This window comes from Poeciliopsis prolifica, unplaced genomic scaffold (assembly GCF_027474105.1).
Source record: "Poeciliopsis prolifica strain line A6 unplaced genomic scaffold, Auburn_PproV2 SCAFFOLD017, whole genome shotgun sequence".
Lineage (NCBI taxonomy): Eukaryota > Metazoa > Chordata > Actinopteri > Cyprinodontiformes > Poeciliidae > Poeciliopsis > Poeciliopsis prolifica.
This window is the reverse complement of record NW_026562392.1, coordinates 764,922-787,383: the sequence shown is the minus strand read 5'-3', so window position 1 is coordinate 787,383 and position 22,462 is coordinate 764,922. Positions and strand designations below refer to the sequence as shown.

Genomic DNA, 22,462 nt, shown 5'->3' with positions numbered 1-22,462 from the left:
CTTCCACCCTCAGATTGCTTCAAAGTTCCATAATATCCATTGAGCTTTCCAGTGTTTCAAGAACCCCTGAGCATTATTGGAACTTCAGCAGAAATGAGGTCTGTGGACGATGACGTTAGCATTAGGGACGTCTGTGCTGCTGCTACATGTTCAGCACTGAGATGCTATTTTTAGACTTTTAGCACAACTAGGCGACAATAATAGAATTTTCCAGCACCCAACAATTTCTAGAAGCAACACTTAACCCCCAGAGGAGCAAGGGAAACAGCTTTGTCCTTCGCTGTTAATTGTGGGCGTCACCAGTGCATAAGATTTATGGACATACCTGAAACCTCGATACAAAAGTTCCGGCTCGGTACTTTAGTATGTTCAGATTAATGATTAATTGGATTAAAATTTTTTACATGTTAAAATCTATGTATTTAGTTAAACAAAATTTACTGCATTAAAACCCAGGCCCTAATAAGAACTCATCCAAACTCAACTGAACTGTCCTCTTGCCTCAGTTCACACATTCAACAAGCTGTCAGAAACTGAGAGATGCTAGCCTGCTCGCATTTCACAGTTGATCGTTCATGATGCAGATTTGAAGATGCCCAGCTGGCCTGAAATCTGATGACTGAGGAGGTCAGTGGAGAGCAGTGAACTCATCATAATGTTCAACAAGCTACCTATAGAATGTGTGAGCTTTGTGACATTATGCATGATCGTGTTGTGATCGGTGGCACTCTGGGGACCTTAGAAAATATTTGCCATGCCTTTATGCCAAATTCTGACCCAACCGTCTGAATGCTGGAAAGAATTTTCCAGTTGGTTATTTATCCAGTTCTGGTGATCTTGAGTGAACTGCGGCCTCATTTTCTTGTATCTCAGCCCTAACCTAGAGTCCCTCAAAAAAATAGAGGGTTAGCTTTCTTCTAGGGATGGATGATTTTAGAAAATCTTGCAGTGACGATAATGTTAGGAAATCATTATCCCCATTATCTGGATGATGCTAACATACAAAATGATAGATCATATCCTGTTTCCTCTCTGTATCATCTGTTCTTCCTACACCCTGTGACCTTTAGCATTTTGGGCAACATTAGTTATGTCTACGCTGAGCATCTGCTGCTGTAAGACTCCCTCCAAATAGCTAAATATCACATTAGCATGAAAAATACATGTTCAAAACACTTGTCATATTTTAGCCAAAAATGATTGCGCTTAAACAGTTGTTTGTGACACGAATATTGTGACAATGATTTACTGGTGGTATATTGTCCAGCCCTACTTTCTATGAACCAGTTGCACGTTTTTCATTTTTTTTATTCTTTTTTTTTGTCATGTCAGGAACATTCTCCTGCTGTTTATCTTGGTACTTGGCAGGTAGCTGAAGAAACTACCTGCCAGCTACCAGCTCCTTCTAGTAAATCTTTCCCAGGTTGGCTGTGTCCTCATAACACGCTGAACCGAGGCCATGCTGCAGAACTCAGAGCTCTGTGGATTTATCTGGTGCACGTCTCCATTTTGTTTTGTGGCACAGACTCATTTTGACTCTGGTTGCTTCTTCTGTTTTAAGCTAGAATATTTGTGCAAAACAATGTAAACCAGTGTGTTGAACATTTTCTTATTGAACATTTAAACATTTGAACATTTAAATTTTAACTTTTTACATAATAAACCTTCTCTACATGAAAGAGTCTTAATCAATTCCAGATATTCTTTTCTTAAATAAAATTCTTGAGAATATATTTGCTAATAGAATGTGTGAGCATCTGAACAAACGACCTGTTAGAAGGGCTTCAGTCACAGCACTGAAACATCATTACTGAACGTTACTAATGAGTCTCTTGGCTTCGGATAATGGACTGATGTCTGATCTCTGTTCTGCTTTTTCACACAGTTGCTATTGGATATTCTCCTAGAATGACTTGCACATAAAGGTATCGATGGAACAACTCCAGACTGGTCCAACAGATTACTCCCCCAAAACACAATCCAGTTACTATACTGATTAATTATGTTTAAAAGTAATTTCTTGCTTTTCCAAAAAAATATTGCACAACCATGAATCCACTATAAACAATATACCTTTCAGCCTAATTCGATCTGTTCTACATATTCCTGTTTTGACTTCCCTCCATTGGCTCCGTGTCAAAACCAGAACAGAATTTAAGATTCCCCTTCTCACAAATAAAGCCCTTAATAATTTAATAATAAGCTCCATGACACATCAGAGATCTGATTGTTCCTAAAAGAACGCTTTGCTCTCAGACTGCAGGTTTACTGTTGGTTCCTAGAGGTTCTAACCGTAGAAGGTGAGGTAGATCCTCTTTTGTAGAATCAGCTCCCAGTTTTAGGCAGACACCCTGCTCACTTATCCGGCTAGGCTTAAAATGTTCCTATTTGGCTAAGCTTGTAGTTACACAGAGGGGCTAATGTTATCCTGTGGTATCTCTTTTCAGTAACACTTTATTTGACGGGGTGTGAATAAGAGTGACATGACACTGTCATAAACATGACATATCACCTATAATGAACATGAGTAAGTGTTTATGAATATTTATGACTGTTGTCATAAAGTGTCATTCGATAAATAATGACATTTTAATACAAAGTTGACATTAAAAGTTAACCAAGAAATTGTGATCTGTTATAAATTTGTTATAAAAGTATTACTGATTAAATTTTAAAACTTATGTAGCTTTATCTAGTAGAATTATATTGCTCTGCCATTTTATTTCATCTTAAATTTCTAATTGAGCTGAAGTTTTACAGGAAGATGAATACAAAGCACTTATGAACTTTGCATTTGAAACATTATTTAAGGCTGTTTAAAGTAGTTTAAAGTAGTGCAGTACACAATACATCTCCACCAGTGAGAGGCAGCAATGCACGAACAGGCATGCAGTGTGTCGGGAAGAACAAATCTTCCACCTTGTGCGGCCTACTAACTCAAGTTATAACAATCAGACCTCCTGATGAAAAAGAAGTTGAAGTTTGACACCTAATACATATGAGGTATGTGTCTGTTGTTAACAAGGACTGACACAATCAAAGCAACAAATGTTAGGACTGTTGAAAGAACCTATTTTCGTAAGTTAATGAATAAGTAATTCTGTTTTGGTTTTTCAATCGGTATTTCAGAGTTACATTATACTGACCAGAAGTTAAACCCTCTGTATGAAGAACAAATAATTCTGTTTTATTCCAATGTACAAAGGGTTTGTTCTACAGCTAGAAGTTATAAGTAGTACAGTGTTTTCCTCTTCGCTTGAGGTAAGACTTCAGTGACTATTTTATTTTAGCATTTGACACTGTAATGAAACTTAGTGACATTTTCATAACGGTTGTTTCCTGTTTCACTTTATTGGAGGAAAGAGTTAATATTAATGACACTGCAACAACATTAATTGACACCATCATACCTGGTGGTGCTTGTTCTACTTAATGTGAAAGGAATTATTAATGACTCTGTTACTAAATCACTTGACAGTGCAATAAAGCTTAATGAAATCTTTCTTGTTGGTCCCACTTGTTCCGCTTTATTTCAGGTAGGGGAAAAGTTCATTACTGTTTTGTTAAAGCTTTTGACAGTGTAATAACACTTAATGACATTATTAAGAACTAACATTATGGCATGTGTATGACATATGATAATTCTTTGTTAATTTCAAGTTGTCATAACAAAGACATTTCAAATAATGTCAACTTTGTGTTAAAAATGTCATCATTTATCGAATGACACTTTATAACAACAGTCATGTTTATGACAGTCTCATGTCAGTCTTATTCACAGCTCATCAAATAAAGCATTACCCTCTGTACTTATGCTGCCAGAAGTTTTGACCATTGTGAATAAACAAAACTGAACTTGACTGAACTGTTTGATAACTAGGACCAAATTGAGTTTGTGTGTTTATGTAAACTGGCATATTATAAGCCAATTGAATAAAATTTAATTACAAATTTCTCATTCATACTCAATGATAAAAAAACAAAAAACAAAAACAAACAAAAAAAAACTGTGCATATCTTTGCTCTTCTGGTCCTTGAAGCCTGAGCGCTGCTTGAAAACACACACCAGCACCTCCAGCCCACACAAAAGCCTCTCAGTTCATTCAGACTACTTCAGTAGCTAAATGTTCACTAGACAAAAGCTCTGCTGTCCAACTGCCACTTCCTGACTTTGATGGGAAGGTACAAACGATGATGAGATGTCGAACAACAGAGGCAAGGGTCACATTAATGAAGTTCATATGAAAAGGCCGAATATGTCAGGACAAAACATAGAAACGCAAGAATCACCTTTTCATTGGAATGAAAAGGTGTTAATTAGGATACATATTTATTCCAGACTGCATGTGTCTGATTTGCGTAGTAACTTTCAGGGGGAATGGAGTAATTTCTAATATTGTTTTCAGATGTCTGAACAGATAATCAAGTTTTAAATTCAGAAGAAAAAAGTTTATCCCTACTTTAAAGTGAGTCATTTCCAAAATCAGAGCTGCAGGCCTGAAAGATTTTTTCTTTCGCTGTTTTGAACTTTTAGCCTGAATCATTGAAGAAAATTTCCTTGATTTGGACAATGAAATTGATGCTATGTACTATAATTCAACTTTTAGAAGAGAAGATTAACAAGTGAAACACTAACGGTCATGTGACTTACATCAAACTGCCAAGTTTCTCAACATAATACAATTTTTCAGTTCAGAAAAATCTGGAGGTGGTCACAGTGATGGACAAAATTAAGCCACAAAGAAAAAAAAATAAACTACTGATGAAAGCCCATGTTGCCTGTGGCACAGTGACAGTATGTCTTATTAGCATGCTTCATTTGACACTCTGCTGGGCTGCTGCTGTTAGAGGATCTCTTGGACACATCACATAGGAAGGAACAGCTTTTCTCCTTGGAGAAGCAAAAAAGAAAGGCGGGACGTGAGCAGCGCTCATTAGGAGAAGCCATATGGTAGAAGAAAGAAAAGATGGCAAGATGGGAGAGATTGAGGAACAAAGAGATGGGATTTCCACATTTCTAGAAAACCTACATTTACACTCCATCTTTGTCAGATCATTAACTGTTTTAGAGCTTATTCTCCCTGGCTGACTTGATTGTCATGGCTGTGCTGTGTTGTTTACAGGTTGAATAGAATGCCTGGGAATGTAGCCTCTCTTTTTAAGAGTGAACCAGAAATTGTTTTCAAAGTAGACAGGGATTCTTGTTTTTAGCCTTGATGCCACTGGCTGTGGGACTGAGGGTTGAACGTCAAGCTGAGGAAAAGTCTTGTCTTTGGAAAACTTCCTCAACACACTTGACTCAAATAATGAGGTAATTGGCAGGAATCTGGAGAATCTGATTGCACTTAGGTGGTGATTCAGCTATTTGACTGAAGTGTGTTGGACCACGGACACATCTAAAAATTGCAGGACACTAACCCTCGAGAACTGGGATTACCCACCCCTTAAAGCAACATGTTCTGGTCATGGAGGGTTGGAAACCCATATTAATCAGAACTTTGTGAGTTCTGGTTGCTTTGGGCAGATATTTACATATTAGCCACTGCTAGCTGTGGAAACATGTTGAAATGCTGTAGTTTTGAATGAGCCATGACAATTTACATACAGCTTTTTCATTACATCTGGGTTTTCCCTCATTGCATGCAATAATCATTCTGCATATGAACTTCTGATTTTGTATATACATTAATGAATAAATACCAGACATTTTCTTGCTCTCATTATTGTGTCATTCCTCATCATGTCAAACAAGAAAACAGTGAGTTGAAGGTGAGGAACTCACTGGAACTCCCACTATTCTGTGTATGTAAACTTCTGGTATCAACTGGGTGCCTAAATCTACAGTCTGTGCCTATAGATAGCTATATAGAACATAATCTAAAACCATCACTTTCTACACGCAGAGATATCAAACGCATGAGCTGGTGTGTATGGTTTATGTCAGGATGTATCTGGATGTCAAATATTTCTCTCTTGGTGTTGCGTCAGTATCAGAGGAGCTACTGGAAGAGAGGCTGTTAGTGCTCTGCCTCTCCTCTGACTGTGATGGAGTGTATTCATCACATGAGCTTCTCTGACCTGTCAATCAAAGCCATCAGCAGAGAGGCAACGCACAGAAATGATTTGATTTATTTATCCTAAGTGCTTCCCTGCTAATCTTATGTGCTTGGGGCTTGAACAGACATAATTACTGTAAAAAGAATGATCTGTGTAATTATACCTAGTAGCAGTATTTTGCTGAAAGCAAAATACTGCAACATTTACCTGATCTGTTGCCCAGCTAAGAGCTTTGCAAATCAAAAAATAAACTTATGGAAAATCCACCCAGAGCTAATATGCATGAAACAGAATCCGAGTCTGAAATAGACTCAATTTTTCTGTGATGATGCAACGGCGAGTCAGAGCTGTTGCTGAGGGAGTCCTGACAGTTTCTGTCATGCAGAGGAGAGGTTCGTTTTCACTGCAGCTTGATTTGAAAGTCACAAGTTTCAGGTCAGACACTCAGTCATGACTCCATCACGGTACTTCAGACACACTGAAGAGGCTCTGTTATTCCCTCACCCCAGGATGTAGCCATGTCCCACAAAGTGTTTTCAATTACTTCAAACAGCAAATTCTATAAGTTCTCTCCACTGTCTGCAACACCCAATAATCTAGTTTTTGATGTTACAGGTGGGCAATATGGATAGGAAATATATCACTACGTAAGGATTTCATATCAGTTGCTAGTTTGTTTTTGTGTTAAATATCTGAAATAATGTCAAACTGGTAACTTTTCTCGTTTTTTTCCAGTTTCCTCTCTAGATATTTTACTCATTTTCTGTAATTCATACAGATACGAGGCACAGAAGCAAATCTTGAAACTGCTGCTGTGCAAGTGTCTCAACAGCTTGTTGCTAGGTAACTGGAGCGTGTGAGTTAATTGCTAAGACAAGTTGAGCGGCTAAAGCTTTTTCTCTGCCAACATCCTCCAGAATATTCAGCAAAATTCTTAAACATTTTATTGAACCCATTTTCTACTGATATTGATCACATGTCTATTGTGATATATATTGTCATTGATTTATTGCTCAGCTCTAACAGTAATGTATCATTGTATATATTGATATGTGGGAATGGGTGAACAAAAGTCAAAGTGTTAAAGACTTTAAATGGGCTGTGTAAGTTCAGTCCATTCAACCTACTCTTCCTCAAAGTGAGAAGGATTTTCTTCCTGAGAAGAAAAACTGGAACTGTTGATACCAGATTACCATCGAAACTAGAAGAATCTACAGCCAGGCTGTAGATTCTTGGTTTGCAAAGCCTCATTCAAACCAATAATGTCCAATAGCTTTAATATTCCAGTTTCTCTGTCTGCATCGGTTTGGGTTGCAGGCTAGCATCATGGTGTGCTTGAATACACACAGCATAGGGTTGTAGCTACCATTTGAAGCCTTTGCAGTGTTTCCCGTTGAAGACAAGATGAAACGGACGCCTGGGTTACTGACAGGCAATGAAAGTGTGTTTCTAGGCAGCAGTAGGAAAGTAAAATCAGCTGATTTTACAGAAGGCTCTCAGTTTCTCAAGGCAATGCCTCCGGTTATCTCCCCCACCTCACCTAACCCACGCCCCCCTCGCTTCCCACTTCCCTCCCTCAGGCTCACAGCAGTAAAATATCTTAAATCACTTTGTCCTCTACCTAGAAAAACTTCCTGACAGATCGTTTGGTGGACTGCACAAATCTGTTTCTTCTAATGACAGAGCTGAAGTATATTCTGCTTCTGTCTTGTTGACTTTGGAAGTGTGGGGCAGTGACAGCTTTAGTAGGCAGACATCAGGGTAGAAACACCAGGGGACAAATAGTGCTTTTAGATTCAAGAGAAATGAATCCAAAGCAATGAAGCTTTCCTGCTTTTTATCTTCCTTCCTGCCAAAACACTACTGTCACAGAGAGGATTCCTTGGGCTGTTGTGAATGTGCGTGGGTGTGCATGTGTGTGTGTGAGTATGGGGAGAGAGAAATAGCTGTCTCCTCTATATTCTGGACAGTACAGTCTTGTTTTGCCTGTAGCTGCTATCTTCAAAGTGACACAATGATGCTTCAGGGCCGGAGCGTCCCGACAGCGACCTGTGATGGCTGACTGCACCGACTCTCTGTACAAAGGCTGCTGCTCTGTTTGAAACACGGCCAGGTGACCAGAACAACACACACACACAAACACACGCACATGCACGCCCGCGCACACACACACGCACACGGGACATTGTCTTCAAGTCAATGTAAACCCAACCTGCAATGCAGGTGTAGAAATGTACAATTTTGTTTGATAAGGAAAGTCAGTTGTCCAAAACAAGTCTGAACATGGTCTCAGTATTGCTGCATGAATGTTCTACTTGCTCCATTCCCTGTGTCCTTCTTTTCCTTCTTTCTTTCTTCCATTTTCCAGGTACCTGCCAACAGCCATTCCATTTTAAAAGAAATTTAAAGGAGTCAGGAAATGTCAGGAAAGTCAGAAAATGTCTGGAATTTCTACAAGTCTATGAACCCTTGTGAACTGAAATATCAGTCACACATGAATTTTGTCTTGAATGCATCCTTGAAGACTGAATTCAATGTTCTGCTTGACATAAACTCATTTTAAACATCACAATGGAGTTGTTCAATATATTATCTAGGAAAAGTGTCGACATACGGGTAACAGGAAGTTCATCTCTTTGGGCTCCTTCTCAGAGTTGCAGTTTCTAAGCCTATCAGTATCAGTACCCCACGCAGGTCCTTCAAACTAGCCAGCAGCAATTAGCAACCACCAGGTGGAACTGAACATCTGCTGAGTAGAAAGCTACTTTTCAGTGTAACAGTGGTAAAAATAGAGGAGCCATGTTGTGACAACTTCCTGAGAGCAGAGTTTTAGAAAGAGCAGGAGTTTTTAAAGAGACAGAAGACCAATTTCAATGTTTAATTAAAAAGTCAAATACAAATTTGGATTAGTATTTGATATATAGTATTTTTATCACAACCTATGTTAACAGTTACTTGACTCTGCTATAGAATGGCACCGTGTACCTGGACAACACATAATATTCCCCTTTTATTGACTTCTTGCATAAACAAACCTATTCACTGTTTTATGTATTTCTTATTCCATAAAATAACAACAATTGCAAAATTGTGTGTTTTCAACATTAGCAGAACGTCAACAAAGTTTTGGATACATTTGTAATGGAAATGCAGCCATCACTGGACACAAATATTAATTTTTCCTAACAACTCTAATGAGGATTATTGGCACATTTTATTTGCTTTCAAAATAAAAGCTCTTAGTCTGCTGTTTGGGCTGCCAGACCTCTGGCTGTCTGAGCAGGTTTCATGCTTTGTCATGTGTTCTGCCTGTGGATGCTGCATCCAGGCCCTCTGTGGTGAAGTGTGCTGGGGCTCAGTGACAGGGTGGCCATCCCTGGCCATGTGGTCATGGAGTGGACTGATGGCGGGAGCTATTGCATACCCTGAAAGCCACGTTGCATCAGCTAATCTTGTGAATAATGTAGAATCATGAATAAACATATAAGAATGGAGAGAATCACTGTAAAGAGACCTGTCTTTTCTTTGTTTCCTCTCCTTTCCATCCTGCCTCCCTTTTCTGTCCACTCGTCTCTTTCTGCTCGTCTTTTTCTAAACCACAAAACCTTCTTTCTTTCTTCCCTCCCTGCCAAAATCAAACACTCCCACTTCTAGCCTTCCTCCCCCCTTTCTCTTTCATACCACCTTCACTCTTTTCTCCTCCTCTCTGGCCACAGTGGTGACAGACATTGTGCTGCTGTAGTAGTGCTGTGTCTCGGTGCGGACCGGCCGGGTCCGGCCCTCGCTCTCAGCTCAATAAAAGCCCGGGTTTCCTCAAAGGCAGCCATCCAGCCAGCACAAAGCCTGCCCACTGGGAAAAGACCCACAAAAGAAAGGGGTGGAGGGATTCTCGCCGTCTTTGCTCCGTCTGAAGCGGCTTGCCTCCACCACCTCGTATAAATAATACAACACTGCTTCAATAACAACAATACAAAAAAAAATAATTCTGCTCTGCTCCCACAAACGTCTGCCTCCATTTTCTCTGTCTTTTCGCCGTTAGTACTTGGGATTTTATCTGAGAAATTTCAGGAACAGATGGCTGCATTTTCTACAACACATACTCAGAATATTTCATCCATGTATGGTTGCAGAAGCTCAGAAAGACACAACTTTCAAAGCACAATTGTAAACACAGAGCAGTGGGACATAATTCACTCTAAACCAGTTCTTTGGGTTTGTAAAGTGTGCTTTCTGCAGTTTATGAAATAAAACACATTAAAAATAATTTCAATATATGACAGGTGACAGAAGTAATATGCATAGTAATACAAATTAATTCTAATTCTTTCAAAATGCTCATAAATTAATAAAATATACAATAATTAACCATTTGAGCTGTATGAATGTTAGTCCTAAAAACTTTCAACTTCTTTTCAAAAACTGACTTCTGTTCAACTTTAATTAAAGTTAATGGTAGAGAGATTTGTTTCTCCATTAAACGCATTTTTAGTAAGTAAAGGTGCATTTTGGAAAATAATTTAGTAAACATCCTTCAACTGCATATCTGGTGACACAGCCATGTGAACTTAAATTCTTCTTGAATAAAAAATAAACATGAACTTTGGAATTTAAAAAATGCTCCATGTTGAGAGCAAATTGTAAAGCTAACACCTGTCACGGTGCAGTCAAGATTTGAATGCATGATATTTACTGATGTCCTGCACAAACAATTAATGCTGAACAGAAAGCTTTATTTTGCATCAACTAAAGTATATATGAGGCTTTCTTTTCCAAATAATATAAAAATATTCAAGCTCAGAAAAACATCTAAGTTTTTATCCTTTAGCCAAATCTGAGTGTACATTACTACACCTGACCAAGACACTTAGTTTGTTAGACTCCAAGGAACTTAGCTTCTGCCACTTGTTCGATAAGTGTGTTATTTAATGACAAATGGATCATATTTAAGAGACTTCCTTCAACCAATTACTAAACGTTTTGTCTTTAATTTAGGTAATATTAACTTATTATCTGAAACCAACTGCCCAACAACTGTTAAGTCTTTGTTTAAGTTAAAATTGTTAATTTAGCATTAACAAGAACTCAACAATCAGAAGGTTTCTGTATGAGCTTTGGTCTGGTACAGCTGTGGGTATGAGTAATCTGTCAGTGTGTTGATGAAAATGAGAGCGGAGGGATTAGGCGGCGGCTCTCGTGGCCTGCCGGCCCGTTAGCATGAGGCCGGGACAAAGAGACTGATTTCAATGGAAATGCAGCAGCTGAGAGGACACAGCTCTCTCAGTGGGGTGACTTCCACCTTTCACACAAACACACAGAAACTACATTACCCTCCACATCAGGGATCACACACTTAATCATGCTCGGAGGAATAGAGGTATATTTTGCAGAAGCTGCAGTGAAGAGTTGACGTGGCTTTGCACCTGTCAGTGATTATATAGATAATCTTCTCCTCCGCCCAGTGCTGCTATTAGACCGACTATTATCCCCCACATGCCTGGCCTCCACGCCCCGTATTACATGCATTACTTTTATCCAAGCTGTGAATGAAAGATCCATCTGAAAAGAATGGAGCTCCCTGCTCTCCCATCAGATCCAAACCTACATCCCTTACTGCCTTCCCTTACAGCTTCAATGCAGAGAGCACAGATCTGATGACCAAGCTGGGGCCCAGAGCTGGACTCAGCTCGGTCACTCAGAGGAGTGACTGAGCCCCACCATTGTCAAAATAACAGTAGCTACATTTTCACAGACTATACATTTGTGCAAAACAAAAACAAATTTGCTTAATAGAAACATGGCAATTTCAAAAAACTTACATTAAAAACTGTAAAAAACTTTTGGCGTTAGGATGAAGTTGTTTTATGGCTGTATCAAAATCAGTGCATTTGAAAACACTTTTTTTCACATCACGAGTCACACGACTAACAACCTGACTAGGAATAGAGTTAGGGTTCTCCCTCACTGGAGTAGAACAGCCAAATAATAAATAATTAAGAAAGTGATTCTGACGAAAACAACAACTTAACTACTTTGGTCAGACATGTAAAAACAAACTCCAATAATAGTACTATTGCAATTAGCAATACTAAATATAATGCAAGTTAATTTATAAAGCATGATGTCACTCTTAGCACAGAATTAGACTGGATAGACCTGTTTTTTTGGATCAGGCATATTGTCACAATATCTCATCTAGAATTTTTTTTCAATATCTCAACGACGCAGATATTAACATCGGATTAAAGACTTGGACTAAAGACTTGATATTATTCACTGTTAAAGTTCTGTTGTGCCATTCACCAAGAAACTTACCTTTGAAATAAATAATAAAATGTAACCACAGCTGTGTGGGCCAGCTGAATGAACAGTAATTCAATCTGCACAAACACTTTTTTTGAGTTTTTGTATGCTATTGCGCAAAATACAAGTTTATCTCTGTATGTTGAAGTTTATGTTTGTGTGTTTTGCTGCAGCAGACCTCTGTATGTGGGTGTGTGTGTGTCCATGCTAATGAGCACATACCCGTCTGGCAGTCGTGCAGGATGCTGCCGCAGGTCAGTGCTTGCTGCCAGACGTTGCTTTCCCGTGGCTGTTCTTCCGTGTGCACACCTGTATGCTGTCCCCGCTCTCTGTCTGCAGCTTGACATTTGGTACAGTGAAGATAGAAGACACTGCAGGGGGAACAGACACGAGCTGGTTGGAAGCCAAACGTATTTTTCAAGCAAACATTTGAACCCCCCCCCCAAAAAAAAAACATCCATCCATTGTTTACACCCCCTTGTGTTTGCGGGAGGCTGCTGCATTTCACCAGCAATCATGGAGGTGAGAGGCAGTGAAAAACCTGTATCCACTTAACAGTTAAGTTAGGTTAAGCTGGGGAGAAGCTGGAGTACACAGAGAGAACATGAAAACTCTACAAAGAAAGATCCCCAGCTTGGGCTCAAACCCAGTATGATGTAAAAGAATTTGACTTTGTAACTGAACACCTTGAAACTGGGACTATTGCTTTAAAAATTTATACTTTTTTCTAAAACTCCTGCTTCAGGAAGTTATCACCACATCAATCCTCTATTAACCTTTTAGAAACATTTTTACCAGTGTTTTACTGAGAAGAAACTCCTATAATGAGCTCAGCAGATGCACAGTTCCATCAGGTGCTTGCTAATAACTGTTGTCTAGTTTGAAGGAGCTGAGTGAGGGAGTGTTGCTCTGTGAGACTGAAGCTGCAGCTCTGAGGAGAAGCTGCGCCTTGTAGACGGGGCTAGGTAAAGCCAGGTGTTTTGCACATCTGAATGGTTGCCATGGAGATTGAAAGATTTCTCAAACATGCATGAAAGAATCAAGCCAACACTCCATGTATGTCGATGATGAGAGAATAACATGATGATATTGTGAAGGTCAAAAAAGTCAGTTTTACAGAACAAAGACACATTTTCTCATTAAACCTCCCAGGGATTTTGTGTGATGTACAAGTTGAGCTGCCGCCCCATATACAAAGAATATTAGTCTTTGGTGGAGCTGTCCAGAGTTCAATTCTCGACACTAGAACTATCCCTGCTGAAAACACTAGAGGCAGAAAAAAACTTCCAGGCACTCTTCGGTGTCATTTTATCATTCCATCTATTAGGCTCACAGAAACATGGCGCTTGTAGTCTATCCGTTCATCTGTTCATCTATCCGATGCTTTCTGCTTTTCTGAGTTGGGATCTCAGTAATAAGAGGTTGGAAACCCAGACATCACTCTGCCAAGCAACACACTGACGAAATGTGAGGGATCCCAGGGCCTTGCCAGGGCAAAAGGGATATCTATTCCCTCCAGTGAGACCCTAGTTGGACCCAGGCTCTCCTCCCACAGGTCAATGATCACAAATCCTCTACAGAGAGGCCAGGAGATGCCTGAATCCCTCTTTTGATTCTGTTTGATGTGGAGGAGAAGCAGGTCTTTATCAAGACTTGATGGGAAGCTTAGCTCCTCTGCCTATCTCAAGCCATCTTATTTCAGCTACTAGTGAGGAAGATTCATTGTTCTGATCATGATCCATATCTCATGGCTGTAGTTGATGACAGTCTTGTAGGTAGAGAGCTTTTCTGTTTCTTTTAGCTCTTTTTTTGAACGCAACAGACTGGAGCAACACCAGCTCTACTCCAGACAATGTTCCTCATCTGATTACGTCCATCTGTTAGAAATCCAGAGCTGAATTTGAATTCAGCTGAAATAAGAGTTTTCTGGATGATAAATAACTCGAAGTTAGAGAGGTTGAGATGTTGAGAGGAAGGCTTCAGGGTATCCAAGAGTGTCCAGAATTGTCTCCTACTGCCTCCAGAGCAGAGAGTGCTTCTAACAGACAACAGCATCACTCATACATGAAAGACACTTGTTTAGTTTCAGCTTTGCTCAAACACTGCTTCCTGACTTCAGTTTTGGAATTTCCATTTGGGAGAAATTAATTTTCATCATTCACTGTGAAAAGAGCTGATGTTCTTCAAAAACTTAGAGCAGAGGGGGCCTGAAGGAGTTCTCTCTCAGTCCACATCAGCTGTTCCTCATCCAGTAGGAATCTGTTCTTCCTATTGTTATCCCAGGCTTAGGATCCACTCTGTCCCACTCACATCAAATTGAAAATGTTGCAGTCCAATCCCTGGACCTCAGGAGCTCAAAGACATTTATGGTTTCAATAAACCAGCCGTTGTTTCTCTGGGTTACATGATAACGCATAGCAGGGCAGAGAAATGAGAAGATTATTTCTTCATGGGACATTCACTTGACTTTGCATTGGTCTTCTTTAAACAATAAGTCAGTTCATCTGCTTGAAGCAGATGAGGCTTTGAATATATCTATTGGCTGCTGGGCTGTTCAGAAAAAAACAACCAATTCTTCTTCACTTCTCTAACAAGATACTAACATCATGACTTAACATCATGTCCCAACATTCATCAAAAGATGAATGCAGAAGCATGGTTAATAAATTAGAAGCTATTTTGTTGTCTTTATAGGACAGACCTGATTCATTCCAGCATTGTGATCAGTGGCTGCAAAAATATCATTCATTGGGCCACAAATAGCTCTCAAGCCACACTTTGGAAACCTCTTAAACATAGCAACTATCTCCAACATTGTCCAACACTGAATAGACAGCAACATAATCAGCTGAAAGGATTTATATAAAAAACAAATAACAAAAATGAACTTAGAGACATTTTGTAATAATGCCGTATTTTTTTATAACTATTATTGGTTTGTCTTACATAGAAACTCCAATCAAGATTTAAACACAAAAACTTATGTCTGACAAATGACAAATAATCAATTCAACTCTGTTGGACAGAAATCATCTCTTTTTTCAGAAATTTAAGTTTTTATTTCTTTCTTTTGAATTGAACTCCATTTGGAACATCAAACTGACTTTTCTTTGTGTTCAGGTGGAATAAATGGATGCCTAGAAATAATTGTTTTTAGTGACAATGCACATCTTTTTCCTCCTTCCCACTGCTGCAGCCACTTCACCATTTGAGTAATTAACTAGATTAACTAGATCATGCTGCTGTTTGTTTGAAACAATTCAACAATTTGTCCCCACAAAGAGTCAAAGTGAAAACACAGGTGTGAGGTACTTCGGTTTGATCCTTTTCCATCTTGGTTTTGGGAACTGTTTTATTCCTCATTCTGCTCTGCTGCTCTGCCAGAAGAGAACACAGTGAGATGAAGGCAGAGCGGGGAAAACAGGAGCGAGTGAGCATGACAAAAATCTAAATGAGCCATCTCCTTCCTGCCTCTCAGTCAGTGACCGCTGCTTTCTGCTTCTTTTTCAACACGACAGCCTGCTGGGAGCTGATAACAGGATTAATAATGCAGAAAAATCCTAATCGGGGGGAATTAAAAATGGAATTCTCCAATTAAAATTACCACCCTGTCAGTGGTGGCTCACTCAGGTCTGTTGAGCTGGCTTTTCACTGTGCTAATGAATAACAGCTTAAGGGATTGCTAATGTGTGTGTGCACCGTGTCAAAGAATATAGATAGGTAGTCATATCTGACATACTTTGATGCAACAACCCAATTCTGAAGGATTAATTGAAATAAAACCTGAATGTGAAGCTGTGGCTAAAGCCTCTAACTCTGAGATTCAGAATGCACAAGGGAAATGAGCCTCCAAACCCCAGGCATGCTGAAAGCTATGAGTGGTAAAAGCTAAAAGCTGTGTGTTTCTGAAATTTCAGAGCCCTGGCTTATTTAAAGAGAGCCTCAGTGTACTTTTCTCTGGGCAAACAACCAGTCAAGAAGACAGAAAATCAAACTGAGAACACTTGCAGGAGCCAGCAGAGGACCGGCTGGGCTTACTGTCCCAACGGTATCCGCATGATAAGACCGGCTTTCTGTGCATGATCAAAAACAAGCCCAGGTTGCTCCTGGCTGTCTTCCTCACAGACAGACCAGGACAGAGTGAAGAGTCAACACAAAAGAAAAGGACTGTACCAAAGCACAAAGCAGGGGAGGAAAAGAAAAAAAGGAACAGATAGCAAGCCTTTGTGTGACTGTCGGTCTCTTTATCTGTTAACCCTGGAGCCAAAAATGATGCTCAGGCAGAAATACTATGCACCAAACAAAATGAGCCACCAGGTGGTTATTCAGCTCTAAGATTTTAGTGAGTTGGATCAAATTCATAATCTTTCTAGCTGTGTTTTTTATTTATTTATTTTTTGTTAGTTTATGAGTTTAGTCAGGGCTGCACAGTGGTGCAGTTGGTAGCAGTGTTATCTTGCTGGAAGAAGGTCCTGGGTTTGATTCCCAGTCCCGGGGTCTTTCTGCACAGATTTTCCATGTTCTCCTTGTGCATGTGTGTTTTCTCTCCAGGTACTCCAGTTTCCTCCCATAAACATGTCAGGTTGATTAGTCTCTCTAAAAAGACTTTGGTCTTGTCTGAATACTCACAGTTTTCCTGCTGAAAGGTTTAAGTGCGTAGTGGGTCCAAGTTCTCCAGAGTGATCTTTTACCCCACCCATTTTCCACCCTTGATCCACAGTTTGGCTAAGCCTGAATCAAGGCGGACTTTGGTGAAGTGCAATATCACTTCACCAATTCAATAAATGATGTATCACAAAACAAACTGTGTCACAAAACAATTCTGTTTTCAAATCTAAAGTGCTACAAGAGTAACTGTAGCAGTGTGAATGAATGCTATCAAATGATATTCTCTAGTCATCAAAACCTCTTTGTCCAAATCTGAGGAAGGTGAGGAACCAACAGAGCCAATACTGACAGTCATCTTGTCTGAGTGGCATCCTGGTTTAGAACATTAACTGTTTGTTTTGCCGCTCAACCGAGCCAAGAAGCACCTCAGAATTAAAGTCCAGTTGTTTCAATGAGTGACACAACAGATACTAGATGTCAGTCTATAACAGACTTGTGTCAGTCTAGTGTCTGACACAACAGACACAGAACATGGAGTCTGGTTTGAGAACCAGAATCCATGTTTTCTGATCATTAGATTTGTAAGTGCTTCTTTAACTCAGTAAGTCATTAGTACATTGTCAATAGTATAATTAACAAAACATATAATTTTAAATTTCACAGATTATTTGTTTTCATTGATTTTTCTTTCTGTTCCTAATTAAAACTAAATGTTGAGCTCATGAAACTGATTGTGTTAAAAGCCTGAAGTACCTAAATGAAGCTTTGTCTTGTCTTCAACTACACTCTTCAACTCTGTGCTTCCTGTGTAGCGCAGTGCTAAACAGCTGAAGTGTAACAGTGTGTAAAAGTGGTGAGACATTAGGAGTTACATACTGTCCTGCAGCTCCCAGAGCCGTGGAGGAAGGTTGCTGAAGTATTCATGGTTGAGGGCCGCCTGTGCTGATAGCCGGTTCTTTGGGAAGCACTGGAGGAACCTGGAGGCCAACTCCTCAGCATGGTCCACGTAGCCCAACCTGACACATAAAACACACCCAATTAGTTCAGCTGATCAAAGAAACAAACATCATACAGAGCGCGGCGCTCTGTTCCTCTTCACTCACAGGATTGACATCCTCCAACTCATAGCTGCTGACTGCTGCTCATTACTTTGAAGGTTTGCTGACTTGAGAGGAGAAACACACACATGCAAAGGAGAGCGCATGCCACCAACTTTCTCCTGAGAGCACTCATGACGACATAAGATAAAAGTCCTTGCAGCAAGAGCCAAGAACGACATGAGTGTGTGAGTGTGTGCTGACAGTAGTGAACTTGTGAACCAGCCGCAGTTCGCAAGACTGAGGGGGAGAGAAAATAAACAGATGTACAGAGTAATTAGTGATCAGCTGCATTAAATAAACATGATGTTATTCAGTGGTACCGAGAACAACTGTAAAATCCTGAGGGTTCTGTTCCTCCGCCTCCCCGCCCCTCCGCCCCCTCCAACAGCTGCTCCCTTGCCTCCTAACAGGGATCTAAACTGGACTTATCAGCAGAAAAAAGACGTGAGGAAATAAATCTCTGCTCTGTACCGCTGCGCATGGATGCAGAGATAAAGTTAATGAAGTCCATCAGAGCCTCTGCTTGGTTCCTTCCCAAACAACTAAAAAACTTCAGCACAGATTTTTTAAAGGGTCACAAATCTGTGCTTAAGAATTGTAGATAAGAACTGATGGATTCTTAATTAGATATGGCTATTTATGTTAACATGTGCTGAACCTGTCAACGTGTCCTTAAGATACAGTTTGTTGGCAAAAGTGGTCACCCACTCCTGCAAATCATTCAGTTCTCCAATCAGTTCCACACCCACAGGTGTAGAAAATGCAGCAGCTAGTGATGCAGAATGTTTCTAAAACATTTGCAGAAGAACAAGTTGCACTCAAGAGAGCAATGAATTCCAGAATGGTACAATGATAGGTCACTTGTGGCACTTGTAATTTTTTGACTTCTAAATACTGTGCATTCAACTGTTTGTGGTATTGTGACAAAATACTGTAGAAGTGATTGGAGATGACAGATACTCTGCCATGAAGTGGTAGACCCATAGAGCTGGGTCAGTAGATGCTGCAGAAAAAAAGTGAGCAAAGGTTAACCATTTTCTTCAATCTATTGTTGCAAACTTCCAAACTTCATATACCGTTTAGATTAGGTCAAGAACTTCATGGAACAGGTTTCTATGGCTGAACAGTTACATCCAAATGATGAATAGCTCTAACATTCAGCAGAGATCTGAAGCACACAGCCAAGTGGCTTCAGGACCAGTCTGTTGGTCCAGCCAAATTGCAGAGTTGAATCCAACAAAACATCTCCAGTCAGATCTAAAACTAGCTACAATCACAGCTCAACCAACCTGACCCTGAAAACATGTGAGGTTGGTGAGCTAAGGATGGGATTGGTTAAAGCTGCAAAGTATAGAGCAAACGTTGTGTACATATAGTTTTTCTAGTTTTTATCTTTTTTGTTTTCCAATTAAAATCCATCCAAAATTGATCTTTTTTGGGGAGAAATGAAGTTTTTCAGGGGTAATCACAAAGCGGCAGAAACAAGTTTCACTTGCATGTTTCTCTGCAGCCAGAGTTTCCACTCAGATATGAATCAGTGTGAAATCACCTGGCTTTCATGATAATATTTGAAAGTTGATGTACTGTGTGCAAATTCTTTTCTGCTCCTGTTTCTATCCTCACCGAATGATTAGGGAAAGTTCAGTCTCACCCAGGTGATGAGGCATTGTCAGTGTGGTGAACCCCGCCTTCTTCACTGGAGTGTTACTTCTCTGAGTTTTTCATCAAAATAACCACAGGAACAAAACAAAACTCAAACACCCCCACCTCTACTACTTCTCTCTGCTACTTTTGTGTTTTTGATTTGTTGGCTTCCAAAGTGAGGCAGCCTCACAATGCATGTGCTGTTTAAAGACAAGTGTGCAATCAAGAGTAGCAGGTCAATACCTGTAACTGTTCTGAGTACAGCAAATGACACATGGCTTTGGTTGCCTGTTGACATTCTACACAATGGGAGAGACCTGTGTAATCAGTGCTGGTGTCACAAGAGGGAAGGTGTAGAACAACTTCACCCTTCCTCACAGTGAGGAAGCAGAATGTGTCTGGACCCAAGTGATTTGATGTGAAACAGAGATGACACAAGAAGTCAATATCAATGACTGGCTATGGACACACAGCAGGGCTTGATGCTAAATTCAGATTTTTGTGCTGGAATCCAATTTTGTTAACATAACTGTTCAAACTACTGATAGATGTGATAGCAATAAGACTTTGAAGTTACCCAGCAGCATTGTGTTTATGGGAGAAACAAAGGACGGCTATGGATCAATTTTAAGCGTTTACTCAGCAATGGTATCCAACAGTATTGTCTCTAATTCATAACAAGATGATGGAAGCCAATAAAAATAAAGTATGACTAATGAAAATGCTGAAGTCTCTGCAGTGAAGTCTGTTTGGATGTGTAGTCAGAGCCAAGAGAGGTGGGATCATGATGTCTAAGTGTCACACACTTCTATCATAATTTCATAATTATAGTTTCAGCCATTGCTTACATCCAGATTTACTATGTCTAGCTTCTATTGTTGCAGAATTATGAGGCATGTCTCATGTCAGTCACGTAAAAGCTGGATAAAAATCGACATGACCGTTCAGACTGCAGGTGCTTTGACAACGAGGAATACATAGCCAATTCAGTACCGCGTACGGAAGATATTTCCATCATGAGTTTTTAATTCTAACCATTTAATTTTTGGTTCAGCCCTGAATCATTCTGCATCACCACATATAACCATTCTATTACAGCAATGAAAGGAATTTGTGCTGCTGTTGTGGAAACAAAGGTTAAGTTTGTCAGTGAATTCGACTCAAATCTAATTTTTTTTTGCTGTGTGTGACCTATATCCAGCTTTTTCATGGCTGTCTGAACAGTCCAATTCCAATCTTTTCACCCCCCAAAAAATCTAATTTGTACCACTTGGTTTCATGAGATAGAACTCAGAAAATATTAGGTCTTATCAATCATTCAAACAGCTTCTGAGGGGAAAACCAGATTGGTGTAGGAAAACTTTTTAAACCTTGTGTGTTTTTGTTCTGAATCCAGTTAACATTCAACCTATAGGTATAGATTCAGAGCCACATAAAGTTCTGCCATTTTTGAGTAATGAATTTACTGTAAATTTACGAGAACAAAGAATAATAAACAACTTTACTTGCGTGGACATTATGAAGCAGCTTTTGAGTTAAAGTAAAGGACTCCAACCTTTATGGTCAAACAAAAGTGTGCTATGAGAAATGTCTGATCATACCATGCAAAGGAAAAAAAAACAAAGATAAACGCCATGAACCCTGGCAGACCGGCTGCACAGATGTTATGGGCATTTTCACAGCTGGAGGAAGAAAGCGGCTGTGAGGAAGAAACACGAGGGGTAAGATGGGGTGAGCCAGCGCTCAGGGCTGATACAAAATGATTGTATATATGTTCATATCAAATTCACCGTTTCCTGGCTGAAGATGAAAGGCGGCAGAGAGGAAGTGATTATCATTAACATTCCGCTTTGCTTTCTTTGTTCATATTTTGATTTCCTCTTGGACGGGAACCGGACTGGGGAGTGGACCTGAAAACAAAACACTAAAACTCACTGTTCTCACAATCCTAGAGTTTTACTTCACTGCCTCTGGGAAGCAATTGTTTCTCAATAGCAGAGTCCAGACCCTCTGGATGAAGCAAAGTGTAAAATATGGGTCTAGTTTTTATCAGGTCAGTAAACCCTAGAAGAGGTTGTACATTCCTCATAGCACTACTGTAGTGTCTGTGATGTCTGTCAGACAGTCTTTATTTTCGACTATCTAACCAGGTTTTATGAGGTTGAGCTTTGTTTTCTTGTCAATATTTGATCAAATAGCCACTTTTCTGATAGCTCTCAAACAGGAAACAAATAAAGTTAATGTACAGATTTGTTTAAAGTTAATGTACAGATTTGTTTAAAGTTAATGTACAGATCTGTTTAAAGTTAATGTACAGATTTGTTTAAAGTTAATGTACAGATTTGTTTAAAGTTAATGTACAGATCTGTTTACATCACAGTTAGAGACCCTGGGATACATGTAGCTGCATTTCTATTACAAATGTGCACAAATTGATATTCTCCTAATGTCAAAAAACCCCACAGCTGCAGTGTTTCCATCAAATAACAAATGAACGTTAAATCACACGTGAATAGATTTGCTCAAGCAAGTCATTAAAGATCATGGCAGCAATGGATGAAAACAGTTAGGTGGAATATATTCAGAATTCAGTCATGGCTCATCATCAACCAATCAGAGGAGACGTCAGCATCTTGGAATCAATAAAAATAATAACTTGAGATTCTATATTGCGATTGTATATTGCGACAGACTGGCGATCTGTCCAGGGTGACCTCACCTCTCACCTGAAACGTTTGCTGGAGGTAGGCATC

At 39.6% G+C, this 22,462-nt stretch overlaps 1 protein-coding gene across 3 annotated transcripts in view; it reads right to left on the bottom strand.

Annotated features, from left to right (window-relative positions):
• The window catches only part of cdk14 (cyclin-dependent kinase 14), a 150,519-nt gene that overhangs the window by 24,866 nt on the left and 103,191 nt on the right, over positions 1-22,462 (bottom strand). For all 3 annotated transcript variants that reach the window (XM_055041929.1, XM_055041930.1, XM_055041931.1), the window contains 2 exons: positions 17,842-17,981; positions 12,580-12,728 (listed from right to left, as the gene is read on the bottom strand). In XM_055041929.1, coding sequence (XP_054897904.1) covers positions 12,613-12,728; positions 17,842-17,981 — 256 coding nt within the window. In that variant the 3' untranslated portion in view covers positions 12,580-12,612. The remainder of the gene's footprint in view (positions 1-12,579; positions 12,729-17,841; positions 17,982-22,462) is intronic.